At 38.2% G+C, this 24763-nt stretch overlaps 1 protein-coding gene across 2 annotated transcripts in view; it reads left to right on the forward strand.

The window, feature by feature from the left end:
* CERS6 (ceramide synthase 6) overlaps positions 1-24763 on the forward strand; it is a 325151-nt gene that overhangs the window by 175489 nt on the left and 124899 nt on the right. For both annotated transcript variants that reach the window (XM_087435341.1, XM_087435342.1), the window contains exon 4: positions 2217-2274. In XM_087435341.1, coding sequence (XP_087291467.1) covers positions 2217-2274 — 58 coding nt within the window. The remainder of the gene's footprint in view (positions 1-2216; positions 2275-24763) is intronic.

Here is a 24763-nt window from a genome sequence, read left to right on the forward strand (position 1 = left end):
TAGCTAGACACCATTTAAAACTGTAACTTATATGAAACTACACAAATAAAAAAAGTACTTTTTGCATGTGGCAAAGTGCTGGAAAATATTGCTTCCTGCAGATATTTTGTGGAAATAAACCCTGCCTTGTAAATATTCATCACAAGTTGTTATTCAGATGATGGAGGCATTGATGTTCCTGTAATAGAACCTATGTCTTATGAAAACTGGGTCATTTTAGTGATGAAATAAAATGTAGATACATAAGTGATTGTAGGAATTCCAATGACCTCCATAACATTTTTTTTGTACATAAAAATTGCCTGATCACTGCCTACTAACAAAAGGGTGTTAGAGCTGAAACAGCTGTTATAAATCATTTAATATAGGAGTTGCAAATTCAATTGCCTTCGGGGCCCAAAAAGTAATCTGTAAATGCATGAGGTAGATTGGTTTAATACAGTAGGGAGTGGGCAGTATAATGTAAACCCACTCTCCCATTGTAGAGATGGACCTGAGGTCAAGGGATATTAATAGATTTGCCCAAAGTTAGGAGAATCTATGTGTCTTAATCATAACCAGCTACATAATTTGCAGGGCCCAATGCAAAATAAAATATGGGCCCCCTTGTTCAACAATTATGAAGAATTTCAAGATAGTGGCAGCAAAGCATTAAACCAAGCATGGGACCCTATGTTGTCTATGCACGAGTTAGTTATACGCCCTCGAAGCTGTCCCTGGTCTTAACTTCTGATCTAGAATTTGTACATCCAAATAGAAAGAAACACACAGAGTCTCACACACAACCACCAAAAAATTTATAATAGAAATGGGGTTAAAATTTAAGTCCTTGACTGATACTGCAATAAGTAAACCGCCTTTACTTACAAGAGGGCTTTTTGAATGAGGTTTTAGAATCATTGCTCTTCTATATTCTTTGGAAGCTTTCATTGAATCATTACTGCTTACATCAGTTTTTATTGTTCCCTCCTGAATTCAGGTTTTATGAATTATTAGTTGAAGATGTTCAACCCTGAAGTTCAAACCTCTTCTCTAAATGTTGGTTCTGACTTGAATTCCAGAATGTTTGAAGAGTCAGTCAGCCCAGGAATGAAACTCTGAGGGACACTGTGTCTGCTGTTGGGTCTTACTCAGCTCTGGGAGGCCCCCACCATTATTCTTTTCCTCTTAGCCAAAGATAGCTGTCATTTCTTCCAGAAAATTTTATCCATAACTTGAATCATCTCCTAAAATAACCTTTTTTTTTTTTTTTTACCCTATTTGAAATTTTTGCGTGGCTTGCAAACACAAAAAGCAATTCGCTTCCTGACAGATTGAAGCTGACTAGTCACTTTCTCCTTTGTGTTCATTTACCATTTATACCCACGGTACCACTAACAACGTAACCACAGGAATGCTACTGAGTGAAATCTAGCCAGCTTTTAAAGGCACAGCTATTCACACCGGAAAAATGTAAGAAATAAAATTGAGACTTGAGTACTAGGGTAAGAGTTTTTTTGTAGTAACTATATATATATATAATATATTATATAATTTATATAAAGTCTTTATATAAATAAAGTCATATTTTATGAGACCTAATAATTTAAAATTGAAAGAGAACTTAAAATTTTTCCTCATTAAAAAAGTGAAAGTCCAACAGCCAGATATACAGTTTGGAGTGGTATAAAGTTGTCATTAACAGTTGTACATCTAATGGATGATTTAGATTCCAAATATCCACAAATATGTTGACAAAGAAAGAATTTCTCAAGAGACAAAGAAAAAGTCTTACCTGATTTAAAAATGTTGAGACTTTTATTTTTAAACGAATATGAACTTCAGTCAAGTTATTTACTTAAAATCTGGATCAGATGGGGAATTCAAAACTATCTTACTACCTTCTTATTGTTGAAATAGGTTTCTTCATGAGCAATTGACAAGAGGAAATTCACATGTTGGAGAAAGAGAGGATGAGGAATTGGGCAAATACAGTAACTGAGTAAAAGAAAATTTGTTATGAATATAATTATTAATATTTAAAATATTTGCAGTAAGCCATGCATGTGAGTGTATGTTTTCAGCTAGCACTGAATTTGCTTATTAAGTTTAATCTCTGGTTGGGGTGGGGTTGGGGGGGAGGGCAAATTTAACAGACTTTTTTTACTCACATATTTCAGAATATGCTGTGAAATATATAAACTGAATGTCATAGAATTTTTTTTAACCTTCTACAGGTGGAGATTTTCATTTTACCTTTATGTATTCACCTATGGAGTCCGGTTCCTGAAAAAGGTAGGATCTGTCAAATTATTTTATATAATTCTTATGTAACTGTAAGCCTATGTCTCATTTTTGTGTGTGATAGAGGTGATGTTTTAAACACTCAAACAGGCTTCCTAGGAATTGTTTGTGCATTTTCCTTTGACTTACAAAAATATTTGCAGTCTCTTCTTTATAGTAAATAATCTTTAGGCATATACCAAAAATGCTTTTGAAAATAATTTGTTTTTCCTGTGAAAGATGTTGCTAAGTCCTCTGACCACTCTAGTTGGTTATTTATTACTTATGGACATTAGCAGCCTTATAAAATCCATCTGATGCTTTGAAAGAAATTAGAGTTTCCACATTATACAACTTGAAAAAAATCAGTTGTTGCAATGTGTGTTATCATTGTAGTCTTCACCAGTAGAAATGATATTTTAGTGTCTTGCATAGTTATTAACAGGGCAACACCAACTACTGGTGGAAAATTCAATTCCTTTCATAGATTGTGTTTCCCTTACTGCTACTTTGCTATTCTTGCATGAACTGAGGCACCTTTGTCTATGAAAGTAAATCTTTGAGGCTGCCATAGTCTTCTTCCTGGTTATTTCAATGCTAATGGCACTACTAACAAGTTAGGCTGCTTAAATTCAAGTCTTATGAAGACTTATATTCTCATAGGTAAGCATACACTAACAATAATGGTTTGGCAGAAAATGGGAAATTATTTTAAAAAATGTTTTATAGTATTTACCTTTAAAGTGACATCAATGTTATCTTTATTTACTACAAAAATTTTTCCAAAATAGGGCAATGCAATGTGCCAAGTGGCATGCTTTACTAGTAAATTTTCATGTAAATATTGATGTGAAAATTGCAAATATGTTTTTATTTTTAAAGTCTGAGTTATAAGATATTGCCTGCCTCTGGAAAATTCTATTATAAATAGTGGTTGTTTCCCAATATCACATTTTTCTAGAGGAGATATTCTTTTTCCTTGTTGTCTCTTCCTTTAGTAACTATACTTATTTTTCACTTAATAAGACTACATGGCCCAGAGGCTATTTGAGTAGATTTAAAAGGATGAACTTCATTCTGTAGGCTTTCTGAGTGTGAAGAATTCTCAACTGGGGTAAATAAATGTGCTAGAAACTACTTATTCTGGAACTCTACTGTTATAGTTTTGAAATTTATTTATCTAGGGACAAAAATATAGAAAGAATGGCTATAGAGCTTTAATGCTTACAACTTTACTACCTTGGAAGAGGAAATAGCTTTGGATGGAATTTCAGTTGACATTGGAGAGTTGCGCTGCATGGGATCGTCGAGTTGCTAACTGAGGTCAAGGTTTGGAATTCATGTCGGCTTCTGTGGGTGAAGGGCTTTGATGGTGAGCAAGGAAAGATGGTGACAGCCAGGAGCATTTTTTTGTCCTTTCCCCTAGATCTGCAGGATATGATCTCTTTTAGCTCTCATGCAACAAGCCTGGCCATCTGTCATCAGAACAGGAAGCACTTTGACACTTAGCTCTGCTTCACTTTGTCCCTGAATAAACTAAATGGAATGAGAATAGTTTTCATCCCCCTGTCCTCAGAGGGTCTGTAGAAGGCAGTAAGAGGGCCTGTCAATAGAATGTTTGCTTGGAAACAGTTTTTCCTTAAACTAGACCAGTTCCCTTTCAATTGTCTCTAGTTATAATAAATGTTTAAAAAAGGAAAAAAGAACTAGATGTTCTTCTTGTTGAATTCATTTGTATTTGGGGTTTCTTCCTTTAATGCTGGCTATGAAGCACTCTCTTATGGAGGAAGTGTATAGTTTAGTGCTAGTCGTAGTGTGTGATAGAAAAGTACACACAGAATCCATGTGACTGAACTAGCTGTGGAGGACTTCATAAGCCATCTTTTCCAACTCTCTCATTTCACAGCTGAGGAGTCAGAAATCCAGATAGGGTAGATGGCATTCCAAGGGTCACACAGTTAGTTTATTAAAGGCTGAATCTGAAATGAAACACCCACTGCTGTCTCTTATTCTAGTACTTTCTCTGCTTCACCAGCCTGCCCTAACCTCAGCATGATTTCCAAATGACTTCCTTCTTTGGTTAAGTTAGCAAACTTGACGTAATATAATCATTGTTTCTATTTATAGAACTTTAAATACTTACTTTAATGGATATTTAAAGTATATTCTGTTAACTTTGTTAGAATTGACAATATATTTGCCCATCTAACTGAGAGAAAAAAAATTATTATGAGAGCGGCTTCAGAAATAATCAAAACAAGGTAATTCAAATTTTCATGTACCCTAAATGTTTTAAACTAAAATACCAGGTTAGTGGATCAATTTTAAGAGATGAGAGGCCACAGATGCTTCTTACTTCTCCTATCAAAAATGTGGATTATTACATGGGCTATTAGAAAAATGCCTGGGCTGCTTCTGTCTTTAGGTCAAATGAACCTGATACATCTCATTCTAGTGTAGATTAAGTAACTTTAAGTACCCTTTCCACCCTGAAATTCTGTGATTCAGTGAAAGAGATATTTTACCAAATGCAAAGCACCGTGCACCTATGATAATAGATAATCTTAAAGAATAAAAACAAATTAATTTTTGAAAACCATGGAATTTTAGATGTAAAAGTTATCATGCATACCATTTAAATACCTTATTTTATAGATGAGGCTGTGAGGGATCAATCTCTAGTGTAAGAATAGCTTCAGTTTTCTCTGCTATGTTGAAATACATTCAGGCTTAATACTGAAGTTTTATTAAATGCTGTTAACTTGTCCAATTTGAATTGGCTTAATCCTGTAGGGAAAATATACATATTTCTCTGGGTTTACCAAGTCATAGTAGAGTTTCAGTGTATAAAATATGACTGATTTAAGTGCCCTCAGCTTTAAAATAGTCTTTGTATTTAGAAATAAGGCAGTTAAGAGTTTTTAAATACATATAAACTAGGTTTATGTCAATAAACATTTGTGCTTAGTCTGGGTCCCCTGAGAAGCAGATGCCAAGAAGAAATTAAATGTACAAGAAATTAATGAGGGGACCAGCCCTGGTGGCCTAGTGGTTAAGTTTGGCACGCTCTGGGTTCACTTCAGCGGCCCGGGTTCAGTTCCCAGGTGTGGACCTGCACCACTCATCTGTCAGTGGCCATTCTGTGGCAGCAGCTCACATGAAAAAAGAGGAAGGTTGGCAACAGATGTAAGCTCAGGGCGAATCTTCCTCAGCATAAAAAAAAAATTTAATTGAGGGAAATGCTTGTGAGGGAAAATGGGGAGGGAGTTGGAGGGAAGCTGGAAGAACCTTCAGACCACAAAGTAAGTCTGACCCTGAGTGAAGGAGAGAGGGAAGGAAGGGAAGAAGGTTGGGTGGAGCTCTAAGACTGTGTGCCTTTCTAGGGAAAGTACAGTAAGGCCGTTGGGGAGTCCTGGAGCCACAGCTGACCATCAGAGGAGACCTATGTGTCCCAGAAATGGGCTTGCCTTAGTATTCCTGTTGTCCTCAGTCATTGGCAGCGAGCAGCCTGTGGGCAGCATGGATTCTAGAACACAGCTGGGCCCTGGGTCAGTTACACTCCCAGCAGTTCAAGATCTAAGAGGCACATTCTCATGGTTGACGTGTGCTTTATTTTTTAAATATTCCAACTATTCTGAGCAAAGTCAAAGGATAAATCATGGCATAAGACCCTATATGACATAGAAATCATGTTTTCATATGCAAGATCCCTAGAAGCGTAGAGAAATATTTATCTATTGTACTTTTTTTTTTCATTTTACTTATTATGCATTGACTTAATCTCCATTATGTCCTAGTTCTTGTGGTTGATGTATAAATGTATCTTTGGAGCAATACACAGGCTGACTTCCCACATAAGTTGGGTGATCATACAAGCTGTCTCAGGGTCCTGGATGGTTACCTCCCCACTTGTTCTCAAAATGACCCAGTTTGGGTGATAAATTATATGGTCACCCTATGAATAGTTGTATAATAAATGATGAACTAATTGGCCCTATATTTTCAAATACCCCATAAAGTATGTGTGTGTTCATTTATATGAAATCAATATAATGCTCTCTGTAGTTTGATGACAAATAAGAGAATGCGCCTCATTTCTAGTGATGTGATAATGCTCAGGTGTGCGTGTGTTATATGTTGTCTTTGCTTTCTCAGCTTAGAGCCCCCTTTACAGATAGTGCTGACTCTGACCGTGGAAGTAGACTTTATAAGGCATTGACCTTACAGACATATTAGTGAACAATTAAGTAAAGTTGTTGCTTAGTAGGAAATATTTAAATATTTGAAAGATAAGCCTCTTTCAACACTCGGCTCCTGTAATTGCTGGACACAAGCGACTCTTTGCCCATAAGTATGATTGGCAGAGACAAGTACTTTTATGAAAGAAGACCCAGAATTAATTCAGGTGCTCTAAAGTCCCACCACACAATGTACTCATACAAATTAACACATTTTCCTAGGTCCTGAAAGAAACCACACATCAAGCCTTAAAAAATAGAGTAAGTGGGGCCAGCCCAGTGGCTCAGCAGTTGAGTTCACGCATTCCACTTTGGCGGCCCGGGGTTCGCTGGTTCGGATCCTGGGCGTGGACCTGCTCACCGCTCATCAAGCCATGCTGAGGCGGCGTCCCACAGAGATGAACTAGAAGGACCTACAACTAGGATATACAACTATGTACTGGGGGCTTTGGGAAGAAAAAAGAAAAAAAAAAGAGGAAGATTGGCAACAGATGTTAGCTCAGGGCCAATCTTCCTCAGAAAAAGAGAGTAAGCTATCACTCATTTATTGTTACGCTTTTTTTTCTCATTTGTAGTTGGAAGTGTATATTGAGTGGAGTTCTTTGAATATTTTTCCTTGAGTTCCTTTATTTATTTTTTAAAAATTTAGTGTCACAGGAAGGCAGTATAGATATATGTGCAACTGGGATTTAGGTAAATATTTTTTCTACATGTTAGGCTAAAGTATTTCCAACTTTTTGGCCATATGGTGCATTTTGTATCACAATCCATTTTGTACACATGCATATATATAATTAAAATAGAAGTTACTCAAAATATACCTATACCTCACCTCTGTATCAGTCAGGGTCCCATTAGGAGACAGAAACCACAGGAGTTATTTTAGGAGTGATTATAATATAAAGAATCGGGCCGGCCCTGTGGCTTGGTGGTTAAGTGCGCGCGCTGCGATGCTGGTGGCCCGGGTTCGGATCCCGGGTGCGCATCAAGGCACCACTTCTCCGTTCATCCTGAGGCCGAGTCCCACATACAGCAACTAGAAGGATGTGCAGCTACGACACACAACTATCCACTGGGGCTTTGGGGGGAAAAATAAAATAAATAAAATCTTTAATATAAAGAATCATTAAGAAGGGAGAGCTACTTAGACTGTGTTACTCAAAGTAATTGATCTGCTGGCTGTTTGCTCCCACTCTGCAATGAGATAAGAAACTTGACCTGAGTGTAAATCATTCACTGCTCCTGTTTTGAGAAAGTCTACCTATGAAGAAAAGTCAGCTGCACGAAACAGTGTGCTTAGTGATGTAGGTAATTTACATTCTGGTGAAGCAGTAACAAACCTTTCAAGGACTGGCACTCGTCTGTACATGACACTTTGATTAGCACTGCACTGAGGTATCATGAAGGTAGTAATGGCAGGAAGAAGCTACCTCTCTGAGGACTAGGGGCTTATAGGAAGAGGTTAGAGTTATCAGAATCTAGAAGCTGGAAGGAGGAGCTGTGGAGCCAGACACGACCTCTGAGGATGGAACACTGACCAGCTGGAGTCTCTGAGGGACCATGATGAGTCTGGTTCTGGGAATGAGAAAAAAACTGCAAACTGCAAGCAGCTGTTGCCACTGGAATGAACTGCCGCTGCTGGGTTGAGGATGCCTTGCTGGGAGGGTGGAGGAGTGATGGCAAAAACAGGAAGCAAAACAGAAAGGAGCACATCCCATCTTCCTCTTGCAGCCTTCCAACCTCCCTCTGGTGCTTCCTAGACGCCCAGCTCAGCAAGGCACCAGCTCCTTAGAGCCCCCTGAAGTGTGGTTTGCAAAGTCCTGGTTCTGAAGTTGAGAGACAGTATCTTAAAAACTAGCCCAGCCTTCCTTCTGTGCTGCATTCTGCGATGTGCTCCGACAACTTATTGCAATTTATTTTGTTACATTTAAAAAATATGCAAGTTGCCACCGATTATGTTGACTTTATGACTGACTGTGAGGTGAAAAGCCTCCATTGAAAAGTACCCTGGCTGAATGAGCACTTTGCGCATCCCCTTAGACAGTCTGAATCTGACCTAACTAAGGCATAGCCTTTCATTATTCATTTGGTGTGCTTTTCAAAGTTCAACAAACAAATCCACAGAGTGTTCTCCTGGTGTCTTGCTTCAAGGTGTTCTCTTTTGCTTATTGGTTAGCTTGGAATCTTTCTGAAATGAAAACGGCATTGTCATCCTTTTGCCTGTTTTGATAGTGAAAATAAAATTGGTCCAGCCATTAGACTATGTGTCCACTTTAAATTTTGTTCTTTGTGTCATTTTAAAAATTTTGAAATTGCTTGGAGTATGTCACTTGTTTAAAGAGGCTTGACATTTAGAGTTTTAACTAAGAAAATGGTCCCATCAAATAGTTTTGTAAAAATTGCACCTGACATAGAATACGAACATTGGGAGGGGACCTTAAAGATCAATTATCTCAAATTTGTCATTTCAGAAAAGAAGAAACAATTTCAGAAGGATGAATTGACTTGCCTGAGGCAAAAGTAGAAGCCAGTCTAGGGTCTGGCCCAGTGGCATAGTGGTTAGGTTTGCGCATTCTGCTTTAGTGGCCCAGGGTTTGCAGGTTTGGATCCCAGGCATAGACCTACACACCACTCATCAAGCCATGCTGTGGCAGGCGTCCCACATACAAAATAGCAGAAGATGGGCACAGATGTTAGCTCAGGGCCAATCTTCCTCAGCAAAAAAAAAAAAAAAAAAAAAAAACCAAATAGAAGCCAGTCTGTGGTCTTTAAAATTTCTGGGTCAGTTTGAGGAAAAAAAAAAAAACTTACTTAGAAAACAAGTTTCAAAAATGTAGTGGTTCAAGTAATATTTATTTATTTTTATTAGTAAATTCACCTTATTAAGAAATAAAAATCACGTCACTATGGGAGAACATTAAATTAGAAGTCAAGATTTAGGTTTCAGTCTTGGCTCTGCCAATTATGCTTAATGGGACCTTTGCTCTCTGAAATCTCATTTTTCTCATCTGTAAAATAGGAAAATGATGCTTGCCCTGACTTCCTCGGCTTGTGTCTAGGAGTGGAGGCTATAAAGTACTTTACAAATGTAAAGCGTCTCACTAATTATTACTGATTGAGAAGTAGGCTTTGTTGGGAATGTAAGTGCCTAAATCTCCTATAATCCCTTGACGTGAAATTTTAAAAATTGTGCTGCTGCTGTCTCCTAGTCAGGTAAGATCCCTTGTCGTGACCATGCTGTGACGCTAACAAATAGGTAACTGAACTTTCTGGAGCAGAAATTAACTGGAGTGACGTTAGGAATTTGTGCTTCAATGCTTCTGCTTATTGTAGCTTCCTTTTTGCCATATCTGTCCTTGTTCTACCCACATCTATACTCTTAAATGTTTTCTGATTTCCCTCGTACCTGTCATTTACTCTTCTGTGTTGACTTGTGGCTGGCATTCTGTCTGAGGAGAACATTCTGAGGCCAGTGAGAAACTAAGGATAATGTGATGTATAGGGAGAGCTCTGAAGAAGGGGTCAGAATATCTGGCCATTAATCAGTTTTGTGCCCTTAAGCAAGTCACTTAATGTGAACTAACATATTGTAACATTTTTGAAACTCATAGTCCATAATTCAATGAAGACTTTGAGATAGCTGGTAATTATGGCAAGCTGGTACAACCTGTTCAGAAAGCAACGTAGTGATGCAGAATAGTAACCATAAGTGTTTTCGTATACTGTGACTCAGCAATTCAACTCCTATGAATTTATCCTGAGGAAAGAATTACATAGAAGCAAAAAATATGTATGTGTAAAGTTCTTTATTACTGCTTAAAAGTCTGTATGCATATATATACACATACATGCAAATAAAAACAACTTAAAACAATCTTAATGTCTAGTAATAGTAGAATTGTTTATTGTCATCAAAATGACAAAATAGCATATAACCATTTAAAAATAATAACTATAAAATAGCTATATCATTTCTTAATAAAATGTTTAGTACAACTTTACATGAAAATAAGTAACAAACTCATTTGTACATTTTGCTATGATATTCATATATATAGATATATGGAAGGTAATAGGTAAAAATGAAAAGATTCCTTTTAGAGAGACAGAACTGTGGATAGTTAATTTTTTCGTAATGTCTTTGCTACTTTCTTTTCTATGAAAAAAATTAACCCTAAGATGTAGGAATTAGAATGGAATGACTGCATAAATTTAGGTATACTGGGTTATGAAAGAGCTTGTAATTGTAACTTTTGAAAAGGAGAAAATAAAAAAGTTGAATTCCATTTAAATGGCAAAGAGAAACAGAAGTTTCATCAAAAAAAAAAAGCCAACTGTTCATGTTTGCCTGGTTCTTGCTGCCTTGATCCCTGAATTTTCTCTCAAGGGTTCCCTTTATATGATCATATTGCCCAGAATGACCCAGAATGGCCCTAACATAGACTTTCTAAAGAGCCTTTTTAGTGTCTGGTGGGATTCTGGTAAGATTCCAGCTCTATTTCCATAGCAGATTTACGTGCCCGGTATTAGATAATAACTTGGAATTCTTCATTCCATAGAGCACTTTAAAATCTCTCATAATGCAAGTCCCACCTCTTTTGGAGTGGGATAATGACTTGGAAACACTGTTGGCTTAGTGCATAGCCAGGATGAAATTTTCAATTATGGATAATAATCATAATCGTAATCATAATCATGATAGCTAGACTGTATTGAGCCCTCACTTTTGGCCAGGCGTTATATTGATCACTTAGTGTCCGTTTCTCATGTGTTGTGCAGTATGACTCCTCATCCTTATAGATGAAGAAACCAAGGCTAACAAGGATCAGTAATCTGCCCGAGGTCACATAGCTAGTCAGTAGGATGGCTGAGACTTAAATAGTGGTCTACTTGTATCCAGGCCTCATTACTGACTAGTAGAACTACTGGGTTGATCAGGATTGACTAGTTAACAAGAAAAAGCAAAGGCTCTGTCTTATAACTGTGTTTATGTTAAGACTACAGAGTTAAACTTAGTGATTGTATTCAAAAGGCCCTAATTAAGCACCATACTTGCTTTATTTATCTACTTCCAAATGAAGTCGCATTGGCAAAGCTGAGAATCTGTGGCTTGCCATATTCTTAATATTTTTGGATCTCATCAGAAATTGTCTGCTAATCTTCAAACTGGATTTAGATGTCCCTTTTACACAAACGAATGTAATTATGCAACACAATTTTTTCTCTCTTTCTATGATACATATTCACTTTCTACTATGTGACTAGCAAACCATTAATATACTATTCACAGTAAGAAGCTGGTTGGGACAACTCAGTATTTTCTAAAGTTCAGGGAATGTTCTTTAGGTGAAATTGTTCATTGCCTAGGATAAATTAAAACTTGTTCAGATGATAAAACCAGTTCATCAGCACTGAGGTTATAGCTTATAGCTTTTTATTTATTGAGATGCAATAGTTTAGTTTTGGTTGTGTGAAATTTTCTCTAAAGAGTGTTGAGAAGCCTTTTACCCAAGTTGTCTTCGCTTTGTGTTCAGGCTTTGTCTCGAGAGAATGACTTGCACACCAACAGCTTTCTCCAGATGATGAGGTAGAAAGATTTCAGGACTTCATGAAAGATTTGCAGGAGTTCATGAAGCTGAAATGGACTTTTGTGGGAGGAAGAGAAGGTGCTTTTGTTGCTTCCCAAGTAGGTGGGACTGCTGCCTTACTGAGTAATCCTTGCTCTCATGTAATTATTTATACAGGGGTTTGTGGACTTGGTGCTTGATCAAACTATGAATCTTATCTTTTCAACTCACTTCATAAAATATCAACTTACTAGAAACTCTAGAACTAAAGAAAAAGCTAACTCTTATTTCAGAGGCTACTAAAATAACACGGATTTAAATATGACGTTCATTATTAGATAGTCCCCTAAAGGCATAGACTTGTCCTTCTCAAAAGTTTAGAACTGAACTTGACTATGAAAAACATTGATTCTTATTTATATGCTGTAACAAAGCTCACGCTCCGGCTTCCTTGGGCTGAGGGCACTGCCTGGGAACTGGATTGCATTAGTATTCCTCCCCTGTTTCCATGGGGAATAGAAAACGAGTCACCCTCAGAAGAGTTCAGGTAATTTGGTATGAAATATTGATCCATGTCTCAAAATCTGAACCTGCACATTCACCCTGCATTAGCTGAATCATCATCTGACACTTGAAAAATCCTTTACTGAATTCAACAAGGAAAGCATTATTCTTACTAAGGTTTGTTTTAATAAAGTCTGAGAGCTAATGGCTTTTGCATATAGTAGTCATCATAATGAAACATTTTTCTTATCCACAATAATGAAACAAACCAGATGTTCTTTGCTTAAAAACAACGGCTATCTGGGAGAAGTAATGAGATGTTCTACTTCTGCTGTACAAGTGGTATTCTGTCTCTTCGAAGCAGACCCAGTCTTCTCTGTGTGTTTGGGCTGGAGGTGGGAGTACTTAAGACAAGTACTTGATGCAGAACAGAACAGTGGGCATTTCTATCTGACCAGCTCATGCTCTGATTATAGCTCCATGTGTGGCTCCGAGAAACTGGTTCAGAGAGCATCTTGATGCTGGGCCAGCTACAGTCTGCTGTAAGGTGGGATGAATGGTTTAGTGTTTTGTTTTCATTTTGCCCCCTTCTGCTTTATTAATGCACATGAGACTAGGCCGGCCTTCTAAGGGCTGTTGCTGACATTGTTTAGGATTTAGTGAGCAAAATCCTGGTGATACCAGTCACTTGGGAATGACTATTCCAAAGCACAGAGAAGATGGCCATTTTGTCCTCAAGGAATTAAGCCTTCCAAAAGGCAGTGAATAAAGAAAAGGATAAAATTTTTTTTTTCAGGCAAAATGAATCTGTAGTAATAGAGGTAGTTTTATGCGGGGGAGGGGGAGGGGGAGGGCAGGAAAGAGCCTGCTGGAGTGCAGGAAATCTTCTCTATCTTGATCTGGGTAGTGGTGGCATGTGTGTACATATATATATGTAGACATGCTTCAAATTTCTGTGCACTTAGATTTGTGTACTTTACTGTATGTAAGCTATACTTTAATTAAAAAAAACAATAATGGTTTCTGATAATTCTTTAGGCTGCCATATAAAGCAGTCACTGCATGTTGTTGAGTGGAAGTGTAGGTACAAGGCGTTTGAGGATCAAAAGCTGTTATTTCAAGGGCAGAGCTTCTGTCTGTTACTCATGGGAGATACTGATCTCTGGTCGTTTGTTCATTCAGTATCTGTTGAGCACCTGCCATATGACAGGTGCTCAAGGCATTATTCTAAGCAAGACAGTCTGGGTTCCTAAGCTAATGCTATTGCTCTTCCCTTCCCTGGGATCAGCAGCAGCATAGGCATTTAACTCAATTTAGCTAACATTTATTGAATATCTGCTATGCCAAGACACGATGGCAGATACAGGAGAGGGAAGGCATGGTTCCTACCCTCAAGGACCTTATAATCTGGCACAGGAGTTAAGATTTGGCTAGAAATACTTATGCTATAAGACTTTGTGAGAGATAATAGAAGTACAGGAGCATAGAAAAGGGATCCAATTGAGAGAATTGAAGAAAACTACACAGAGAAGTAGTGTTCAGTTTGAGCTCTTATGAAGAGTTAACGTTGATGGGGGGTTAGTGAAAGCATTTTTAAGTGGAGCATATGGAGTGGGAAAATGGAAAACTACTATTTGAGATTTGAGATTACATGAAGTCTAATTGAGATTACATGAAGGGGAATTGGGAAATAAAACTGGAAATGTGTTTGGGAAGGACTTGACTGTTGCATTAAAGAGATTGGACTTTACGGCTAAAGAAGGCTTAGTTCTCCTGCGTGTCCTCATTGTAAAGAGACCTGGTATTTGTGTGGAAGGGGCATCCTTCCTCCTCCCTGACTGCAATCTACAGTCTCTCATCTTATTAACTTATGGCTCCACTTCTTCTCCATGTCTTCTCTGTGTTCCTTCCCCTTCTTCTTCCACATACCCAAAGTGCTGAATAAATGGAGTTGGAAATTCAGGATAATGGTGGGGAGTCATTTTAGTTATCCCACCCTCCCAGCCTCATCCATGTATGAATTGCTGTGAAATTATATCCTTAATCCTCGCCAGCAGAGCCTAACCACCAGACGCTGACATTACTGTTTCTCCATTACTATTGTGACCCTCTGCAGAAAACATGATTGCTCAAACCACTGCTCTTCCCCAGTAGTCCCACTTCACCCTTCTCTGCCCCGATTTCCTCACTTTCAAATTCTAGGTAGGTATCATACCTATCAGAAAGTCATCTCCTTTGAGACATTTCTTTCTATTAAACTGATTTTAATCCATTTAACTAATTTATTATTTATTATTTTATTTTTATATAATTATTTTTCATTGAAGTATGATTGACCTACAAAAAAGCTCTATATGTTTAATGTATGTATCTTGATGAGTTTGAAGATAAGTGTATCCTCAAGAAACTGTCACTGTATACAATGCCCTAAACTTATCCATCACCTCTAGAAGTTTCCTCCCTCCCTCTTTTTTTTTTGTTTTTGATAAGAACATTTAACATATCTACCCTCTTAAAGTTTTAAATATATAGTACAGTATTGTTAGCTATATGCACTGTGCTGTTCAGTAGATCTCTAAGATGTACTCATCTTGCCTAAGTAAAAGTAGGTATACCTCTCCAGTTCCTCCTCCCCCCAGCCCCTGGTAACCTCCATTTGGCTCTCTGCTTCTATGAGTTTGACTATTTTTAGATTCCTGATATCAGTGGGATCATGTTATATTTGTTCTTCTGTGAATGACTTATTTCACTTAGCATAATGTCTTCAAGTTCATCCATATTAAGGCAAACAGCAGGATTTCCTTCTTTTTTTCAAGGCTGAATAATATTCCATTGTCTGTATATACTGCATTTTCTTTATCCATTCATCTGTCAATAAATGTTTAAGTTGTTTCCTATTTGCTATTTCCTTTGCTATTGTGAATAATGCTGCAATGAGTGTGGATGTGCAGATATCTCTTTAGGATCCTGATTTCAGTTCTTTTGGGTATATACCCAGAAGTGGGATTGCTGGATCATATAATTTTTTGAGGAACCTCCACACTTTTGTTCATAGTGGCTGTACTGATTTACCTTTCTACTAATAGTGCACAAGCATTCTCTTTTCTCCACATTCTCGCCAATGCTTTTTTGTTTTTGTTGATAATAACCATCCTAACAGATGTGAAGTAATATCTCATTGTGGTTTTGATTTGCATATTTGCCTGTTGATTAGTGATGTTGACCATCTTTTCATGTACCTATTGGCCATTTGTTAAGTCGTCTTTGGAGAATTGTCTATTCAGGGCTTTTGCCCATTTTTATATCAAGTTATTTGTTTTTTTGCTATTGAGTTGTAAGAGTTCCTTATATATTTTGGATATTAACCCTTTATCAGGCGTATTATTTACAAATATTTTCTCTCATTCTCATGTAGGTTGTCTTTTCACTTTGCTGATTGTTTCCTTTGCTGTGCAGAGCTTTTTAGTTTGATTTAGTCCCATTTGTCTATTTTTGCTTTTGTTGCCTATGCTTTTGGTGTCATAACCAAGAAATCATTGTCAAGGCTAACATCAAGCTTTTCCCCTAGATTTTCTTCTAGGAGTTTTACAGTTTCAGGTGTTATGTTTAAAGCTTTAATCCATTTTGAGTTGATTTTTACGTATGGTCTAAGATAAGGGTCCAATTTCATTCTTTTGCATGTGGATATCCAGTTTTCCCAGTGCCATTTATTGAAAAGACTGTTCTTTCCTCATTGTGTATTCTTACTCCCCTTGATTTATTCTTGAGGCTTCGACCCTAGCTTCCCATAGAAACTGCGCTGAACAAAGTCCCAGCTTTTTCTCTAGTCATCAGCACCTCTGACAAGGCAAACATGGGGAAAAAACTGTCCCCCAGCCTCTGTGCTTTTCCACTGGTCCAAACACTCTTATCCTTGAATGACCTTGCTCATCTTTACCCAAAGCCTACCAGCCCTAATTCTTCACAGGTCCCCCTTGCCAAGGAAAACCCAAAATTTAAAGCCTTTTAAATCTCTACATTGGTGCATATATTGCAAGGTTGTACGGTGTATATATAAAGCACCTGGCTTGGTCCCTGAGCCGTGGAAAGTGTTCAATAAATAGGGGTTATCATTATTATTGTCATATAATATCATTCAGTACTTAAGTAGGAAGTATCTTATTTGTGTACTTTCATCTTAAATTTATTTCCATCCAGTTCTATAAACTGCTCAAGACAGAACCTCTTACCCCAGGTGTATTTCCCCATAGTGCTTGAGATCTACAGTAGATAGTTCACAAAAACTTGGGTAATGAAATGAAAAATATGCTACTTTATTATTTTGTTTAAAAGTTTGGGGACGAGAACTTATTAATGACTGAAATCAAGTATGACGAGTAGCTGAGAGTTCTCATTGTTTGTAGTTACCCTATTTCCCATGAGTATTGTACATAGGGTTGGCAGTAAAATTAAATAAAATTACCTTCTTTCCCTGAACTGGTAGATGGTGTGAATTCTGGCCAAGCTCTTCCTCTTATTTGATTAGTACATCCAACCAGATCTTCCTTTAGAATATTACTTATGAGTAGTTGAGGATTTCCAATATTTTTGTCTTATATCTAAAGGATCTTGTATGTGTGTGTATGTGTGTGTGTGTGTGTGTCTGTAATCTGGTTAGCAAAGCTGTAGTGACTGATACCTGGGGTCTCACTGCCAGGAGGTAACTAAAGGATGCTTCAGGATATCTAAGGGATTCCGTTACTGCAGTATTAACAGTGTAATCAGGGAGCATCAAACTGAATCATGTCTCCAGACTGACAGATCAGGTATTCTGCCCCCTCCTTTACAGCATAAAATGTCCTCATGGTATGATGAAAATTGCAGAGTGGAGTCTAACCACTTGCATTTCACTTACCTTCCTGTCCGTAATAGAGTCAAGGCCCATATTGCTCAAGGCCATTAATTATAGTAATATTCTAGGAGGTGTCTCTATAGTGACTTGGAGCATTTAGTAACCATGGCATAGGCAAACATAGTCTGTTCTCTCAGGAAACAGCCCTGTTGTGAGTTGTCAGCTTCTCCTTTGTGGATGTGTGTGTCTCTCCATAGCAGATGCTTGATCAGCAGGTTAAAAGTAAATGATAAAATATCATAACAGAGTTTCTTAATTGGGTGCTTGGTATTCAGCATAAGCAGAAAAATTATGTGTGGCATCAGCTATTCAATACACATGGGCAGAGGTAGTAACTAGACTGCAGTGCTGTGTGTGTGTGTGTGTGTGCATGCGTGTGTAGCTCTTTTCACTTTTTTCAAGAGCTACTCTTTTCAAGAGTAGCTCTTTTCACTTTGTTCCTAATCATGGCTCCTCTCACTCTTGCCTCAGTTTTTTTCATAAACTAATGGTTGAAACTGTAAAGAAATTGATGAAGTGGTGCTTTGCTAATTATCTTAATTTCATGTGAATTACAAAAAAGGGCTGTGTAAAAACAAAATTACTAAATGCTCTGGATACAATTTGATTTGGCTCAAATTTACCTAATTTACAAGGTCCCAGGCAGGGAAATGATTTCCCATTTGCCTTTCTTTGTTAACCAGTTCCTTTAACCTCAGAGAATGGACCCTTCTAGTTGATTTCTAGGTACTGCAAAGAGTGTTGATGAGCATGGAGTGTGGTCAACAGAGACTGGCAAAATTCTGATTACCGAAGACTCCCACAAAGAAAAACACAGTCTATGGATTACTTATTATAATTTATGTAGCCCTTTAGATGAGAGTGTAGAAATTGAAAATAGACTTTAGCTTTTGATACTAGTTGATTGTTTTGATCATCTCTTATCAAGATGTGACATTCATTCATTCGTTCAATAAATACATGCTTGTGGAATGAAATCTGGCTCTTTAAAAAATAGGTAGTGTGTGATAATATTATGTACAAGTTGTACCTAATGGCCATTTTTATCATGCTGGTATCATGCTGGGAATGCTATTCTTTTCCTTTTATAAGTTCCTCCTGACATACATTTGAATTAAAAAAAAAAAAACTCACACTTAATGTAACATTGGAGGTTTTATCTTCACGTGCTCAATGTGGGAATTCTAGGCCGAGAAACTGATAGAAGTACAGAATGGACTCCCTCTGCATAATAGAGAAATTGGCATTGTAAGAAAAAGTACTAATTTGTGGTCCCATTACTTTTAAGTCTATTCTGCCTGCTAAGAAAAGTATTTTATTTAGTAGCTAACCACAGTGAATATATTCATACTTGACTGTTGCTGGTTCAAACCTTTAAGCACAGATAAAATAGACTTTAGATTGGTAATAGTGTCTCATGTTATTTTAAGACTTTTTAGTTATTTGTGCTGCAGTATATTTGGGGTATCCTTGCTGTTTTTCACATTGTGTTCTCATAGCATTTGTTTCAAAGAAGTGATATTTTGTTAGATTATTTCATCCTTTAAAAATGCATGACATCCTGTTAATTACCAAGTTCAAAGGGAAAATGTTCCAGGAGTGGTTCTCAAACTTGAACATGCCTCAGAATCACCAGGAGGCCTTGTTAAATGGCAGTTGGCTGGGTGTCCCCCAGTGCTTCTGATTCAGTAGGTCAGCACGAGGCGTGAGAATTTGCATTTCCTACAAGTACCCAGGTGGAGATGAGGGCGATGCTGGTGCAACGACCTCACTTTGAGAACTACTGTTATAGTGTGGTGCCCAGAAAAGCTAAATACTCGCTTACCATGTGTGTTAGTTTCTATGGCTACTGTGACAAATTACCACAAACTTATTGGCTAAAAACAACACAAATTTGTTCTCTTACAATGCTGGAGGTCAGAAGTCCAAAATCAGTTTCACTGGGCTAAAGTTAAGGCTCGGGCAGGGCTGGTTCCTTGGGGAGGCTCTAGGGGAGAATTAGTTTCTTTGCCTTTTCAGCTCCCAGTGGCTGCCTGTATTCCTTGGCTTGTAGCCCCTTCTTCCATTTTCAAGGGTCGTCACTCCAGTCTCTGCTTTTGTTACCATATTGCGTTTTCTTTTGCTGTAGTCAAATCTCCCTCTTGTAAGGACACTTGTAATTATAGTTAGGGCCTGTCTGGGTAAGCAAAGATAATTTACCCATCTCAAGATCCTTGTCTTAATCATATATCTGCAAGGTAGCTTTTGCCATATAAGATGACATTCACAAATTTCAGGGATTAGGACTTGGATATTTTGGGGGGCAATTATTTAGCCTACCATACCGTGAAAATCCTCTACTCACCTCTCCTGATCTCTCAGAAGGCATTCACTAGTAAATCCGGAGAGAAATGCCATTTGGCACATTTAAAGTTGGAGTCATTTGCGTTTCCTCTCATATGAAACTGGAGATGATTTGCAAGTGATAACACATCTATCTGCTTCTGCAATAAATGTTCATGTTATTCTATTATCTTAAAAAGTCATGGAGATGGGCCCAGTCCGGTGGCGCAAGCAATTTAGTGCATGCGCTCCGCTGCGGCGGCCTGGGGTTCGCCTGTTGGGATCCCGGGTGCACACATACGCACCGCTTGTCAGGCCATGGTGTGGTGGCGTCCCATATAAAGTGGAGGAAGATGGGCATGGATGTTAGCCCAGGGCCCGTCTTCCTCAGCAAAAAGAGGATTGGCAGATGTTAGCTCAGGGCCAATCTTCCTCACCAAAAACAAAAAAAAAGAAGTCATGGGGAAAGAATTTAAATTTTATAACAAAAGTTTGATTTTTACTAAGAACTGGTATAGCACAAAATCTGAAGTTTTTCTATGGAAGGGTCACATATTCCTCATCCTTAAAGAGCTTACAGGCTAATAGAAGGTATGACTTGTTCACAAGTACGTTTGACATCAGGCAGCACATGATGAAAGTACCATAATGGTGGTAGACCTCTAAGGTTAGAGGATGAGGAGGGAGAATTTTTGACAAGGTGTTCAGGGAAGTCTGATCTAAGGATGTGGTGTTGAGGATGAAAGATGAAGGAGGCTTCAGATGATGACGATGAGCAAAGCTGGTGAAGGGAACAGTGCTGGGAAAGAAGAGAAAGTGCTAAGACTGGAACTTGAGGGCAAGAGAAGAGGGGAGACAGCAAGCATAATGATGTTGAGAAGCAAATGGGGCGGGTGGGCAAAGACTATGATTGCCAGGTCAAGAATTTAGCTTCTGTTTAGTTAGGAAAGAAAGAATAAAGAGGTGACAGACAATTGAACTAGAGCTGAGAAAGGCCAACTGGTTGCAGTGTCAGAAATGAATTAGAAGCAGCAAACACTGGAGGCAGGGAGACCTGTGGTGGCCACTGCAACAGTCACGATAGCTGTTGTCCCTGGCGTTGGCCCACATTCTGATGAAAACTGGCTCTCGTGTATCAGTTGTAGATTTTTGTGTCAGATATGCCCAAAAAAGTTGGCAGGTCAATTTCATACAGGTAAAGCATTTCCTCTTTGTTATGAAGGCTAATCCAGTATTGAAGAGGTAGTGTTGAATTTTACAAAAGAGAAAAGAGGAGACAGGTAGAATGTTCTCAATGCATTTAAAAGGGGGGGAAAGAAAAAGTGAAAGTTTAAAAAAGGTTTCTCCTGTTTCTTTTCTAGAAAAGTGACTGCTTATTTCCTGGCAAAAAATGTAGCTATTTCTGTTATGATCTTTTTCTACAGGGGGAAAAAGCACTTTTTTTTTTTTCGTCATTTAGAGTCACTAACTTAGCAGGAGGGGGGAAAAAAATCAAGGGATACCCACATTTCAATGAAGAGAGTGAATACTTTTTTTGGAGAGACAGAAACTGCTCTTTCTTTTCTTTTTTTTAGTGTTGTGCTTAGTATATAATACAACTAATTTTAGAATATACTTTAGTTCTATGATATTTAGATGAGAGAAGGCAGCTTTTAGGGAATGGGAAAGGAGAGTATTCAGCCATGGCAGACACACGCTTCCTCAGCCTACTGCCAGGTGCTATTCTGGGCTAAGTCCTGTGTTGTGGCATTTAGCTGATCTTCTCCCTGGCCCTCTGAGGTTTGTGTTATTACTCCATTTAAAAGAGAAAGGAAACAGTCTCCAAGAGGTTAAGTAACTTGAAGTGGCAGAGCTGGCATTCAGCCCCAGGTTGTGTGATTCTTTCTTTGCCCACATTTGTCACGGTTAAATGGCCTCTCAGTAAAAATACTCCATCTCAATGTTCAGTCAAATCCTAAAAAGCAAACATATTCACTGATATTACAGTATGTCTTACTATGGATATTTTATGGCAGGAAAGATGGGAGAGAAATGATAAAATGCAAGAATATTTTTAGTTTTAAAAGTGTTTGATTTTTACTAAAGTTATATAAGCATAGAGTTTCCAGAAATTCTATTTTTATATTTTTCAACAGAGAAAAGCTTTTAACTTACTGTACTGGAAAGTAGAACATTTGATCTGCTTTCCTCCCCTGGTGACAATTCTGTTTGTTTGCCCGTGGTCGCTATAAATGACATGAGCGCTTCCTGACCTGGCTAACTCCTACGCTTACCTAAGTCTTTGCTCAAGCTTCAGCTCCCTTTCCTTCCCTTGCCTTCCCCTTCCTCTCCTCCCTCTGGGCTATCTATCTATTGTAAGTCTCTACCTCCCCACCCCACAACACCCTGTGCCCCTAAAGTGGACTCCGAAAAGCTTGATTGCTGTCCTTGTCACATAGTTACCCATGTGCTTCCCCAAGCTTACTGTAAGCACCTCAAGGTCACTTCCCAAAAATAAGTTCTCACTAAATAGTTGTTGAACCAGATCTGCTCTTCGTCCGTGAGGTAAATGAGATTAAACTGATGGCTGTGCCATGTTAAGTAAGGTGTGTTGAGAAATGAGACAAATTTCAAAAATAGAGAAGGGAAGAAAAGAAATAGGAAGGTGAACATTCTTCAACTTTTAAAAAAGGAGCAGCTGTTCCATATACTATTTTATCTGTAGCTGCTTACTTGCTCCAAGTTTAATTCTGACGTTAGGGGAATAGATGGTAAAAACCAAAGAAACGGGTAGGATACAGTATATCTTGATTTTCCATTTTCTTTCCTGCAGGCATTGGAGTTGGTGTCTCATGAGAGGAGGGGAGGGACAGGAGTCACAAATGCCAGGGAGTGTCCAGTAGTCTGGTAGAGAGCCAGAGGGAAAAGTGCCCTCCTCTCTATTGTCACGTCTGTCCATTTACCACCAAATCATTGACAGGGCTTGTTAGTTTATTCCTACAGCCTTCCCTCCTCTGAACACTGAGATGAGAATGGCTCATCAATTGTTAATTCCTTTGCATTTCTTTGGCCCTACCAACAAATATCAAGGCCATCTTTAAATGAAATAGCCCAACTCCTGAAGCTCTTAAATCACCACCAAATTAATTCATAGAGTGATCCTGGGGCAATTTAAAGTACCTTTTCCCCTTTATCTATGTATTACATTCCAGAGGCAATAGCTGGTTGCTTTTATCTACTTCTTCTGACTTCCAGTGATTTTTGAATGAGGGTTTGCCAGAAGTCTACTTACTAGGTCTTTACTGATGGCAGCTACATGGTGCATTAGTGTGGCCCTTCAATTATTATGAAAATCTCTTTGACAGGATTTGTGTACAATTTTAAATATGCATTTTTGTCTTTCCTGCTACCAAATAAAGTCATCTTTGTGAAAGATGTAAAAAAAAAAATCAATTATTCATTGCCTCATATCTCATTTTTATCAGTATCACTCTTCTTGAACAATATAGAGGTAAAAATTTTCCTTCTGCTTTTAGGATTGTGGAAATCCTGTGGATTGAGTGGGGGAGGTGGGCAGGAGTGAAAAATAGCTTGAGGAGGTTGGCTGGTAAAAGGGAAGTGGGGATACTGGGGAGAGAAAGTTTCTACAGTCATGAGTCTCTTAACGATGAGGATACGTCTTGAGAAATGCATCGTTAGGCAATTTTGTCATTGTGCGAACGTCATAGAGTGTGCTTACCCAAGCCTAGATGGTATCACCTACTACACACCTAGGCTATATGATATTAATCTTATGGGGCCACTGTTGTATATGCAGGCCATCATTGACCGAAACGTCATTATGTGGCACGTGACTATATTTAACATAATTAAACTAGTGTAGCACACATCAAAATGTCCTCAGGCTATGTAATTTTAAGACAAGTTTTTAAAATCTTCTTTCAAAGGAGAACTATAATCCTTCTTTTTATTTCAGGAAAAAAAATTCCACCTGCACACGAATGTCCTTGTTTTGTGAATAGTTCCCTGATGCAATCAAGATGGCCATTATCTGGGCCAGCCCTGTGGCTTAGCGGTTAAGTGTGCGGCTCCACTACTGGTGGCCTGGGTTCAGATCCTGGGCGCGCACCGACGCACCACTTCTCTGGCCATGCTGAGGCTGTGTCCCACATACAGCAACTAGAAGGATGTGCAACTATGACATGCAACTATCTACTTGGGCTTTGGGGAACAAAAAGGAGGAGGATTGACAATAGATGTTAGCTTAGGGCCGGTCTTCCTCAGCAAAAAGAGGAGGATTGGCATGGATATTAGCTCGGGGCTGATCTTCCTCACCAAAAAAAAAAAAAAAAAAAAAAAGATGGCCATTATCTGTATCAGATCCATCTAGTTGAAAAATCTCCCCTGTCAATAAAGGTGGAGCAACCATTGGAAATGGTAGTTGTGGTGAGCCCACTGGGGTGCAACCTAGGGTTTAAATATCTTCCCTTCAGGATTTGTTTGAAAAGTAGTCATTTACAAACAGAATATTTGGTATATTCTATTGTTCTTCCAAGGGACTTGCAAACTTTTAAATGGTTTTCTTTAATTCTAATGACGATACTGGTAAAAACGTTCTTTCATATTTACCTTACTTTCAATGACTTGATTATGCTATTGCCCAGTTATCTTTAGAGAAGCCAGACTTCATGTCCATATTATTCACTCCATGTATCTGAATATACTACACATATAAAGTCTGGCTGTTGGACAAAGATGTCTATGAATATTGTCGATATCAAATGGAAAAAGAGAACACAGTCAACTGGCTACAGAATAAAAACAGGTGTTCTAGTTATCTTTCCCACATGATTTTTCACTTACTCTTACAAAGAATGAAACTGAATGAATGTGAAAGAGTATGTGTCTGTGCGTTTGTGAGACAGAGCAAGAGGGAGAGTGTGATTCCTTTAAGACAATTATAATAGGCTCCCTATGTGCTTAACGTAGGGGGATGAGGG

This window comes from Ceratotherium simum, chromosome 9 (genome assembly GCF_057802395.1).
Source record: "Ceratotherium simum simum isolate JZ-2026a chromosome 9, ASM5780239v1, whole genome shotgun sequence".
Taxonomy (NCBI): domain Eukaryota; kingdom Metazoa; phylum Chordata; class Mammalia; order Perissodactyla; family Rhinocerotidae; genus Ceratotherium; species Ceratotherium simum.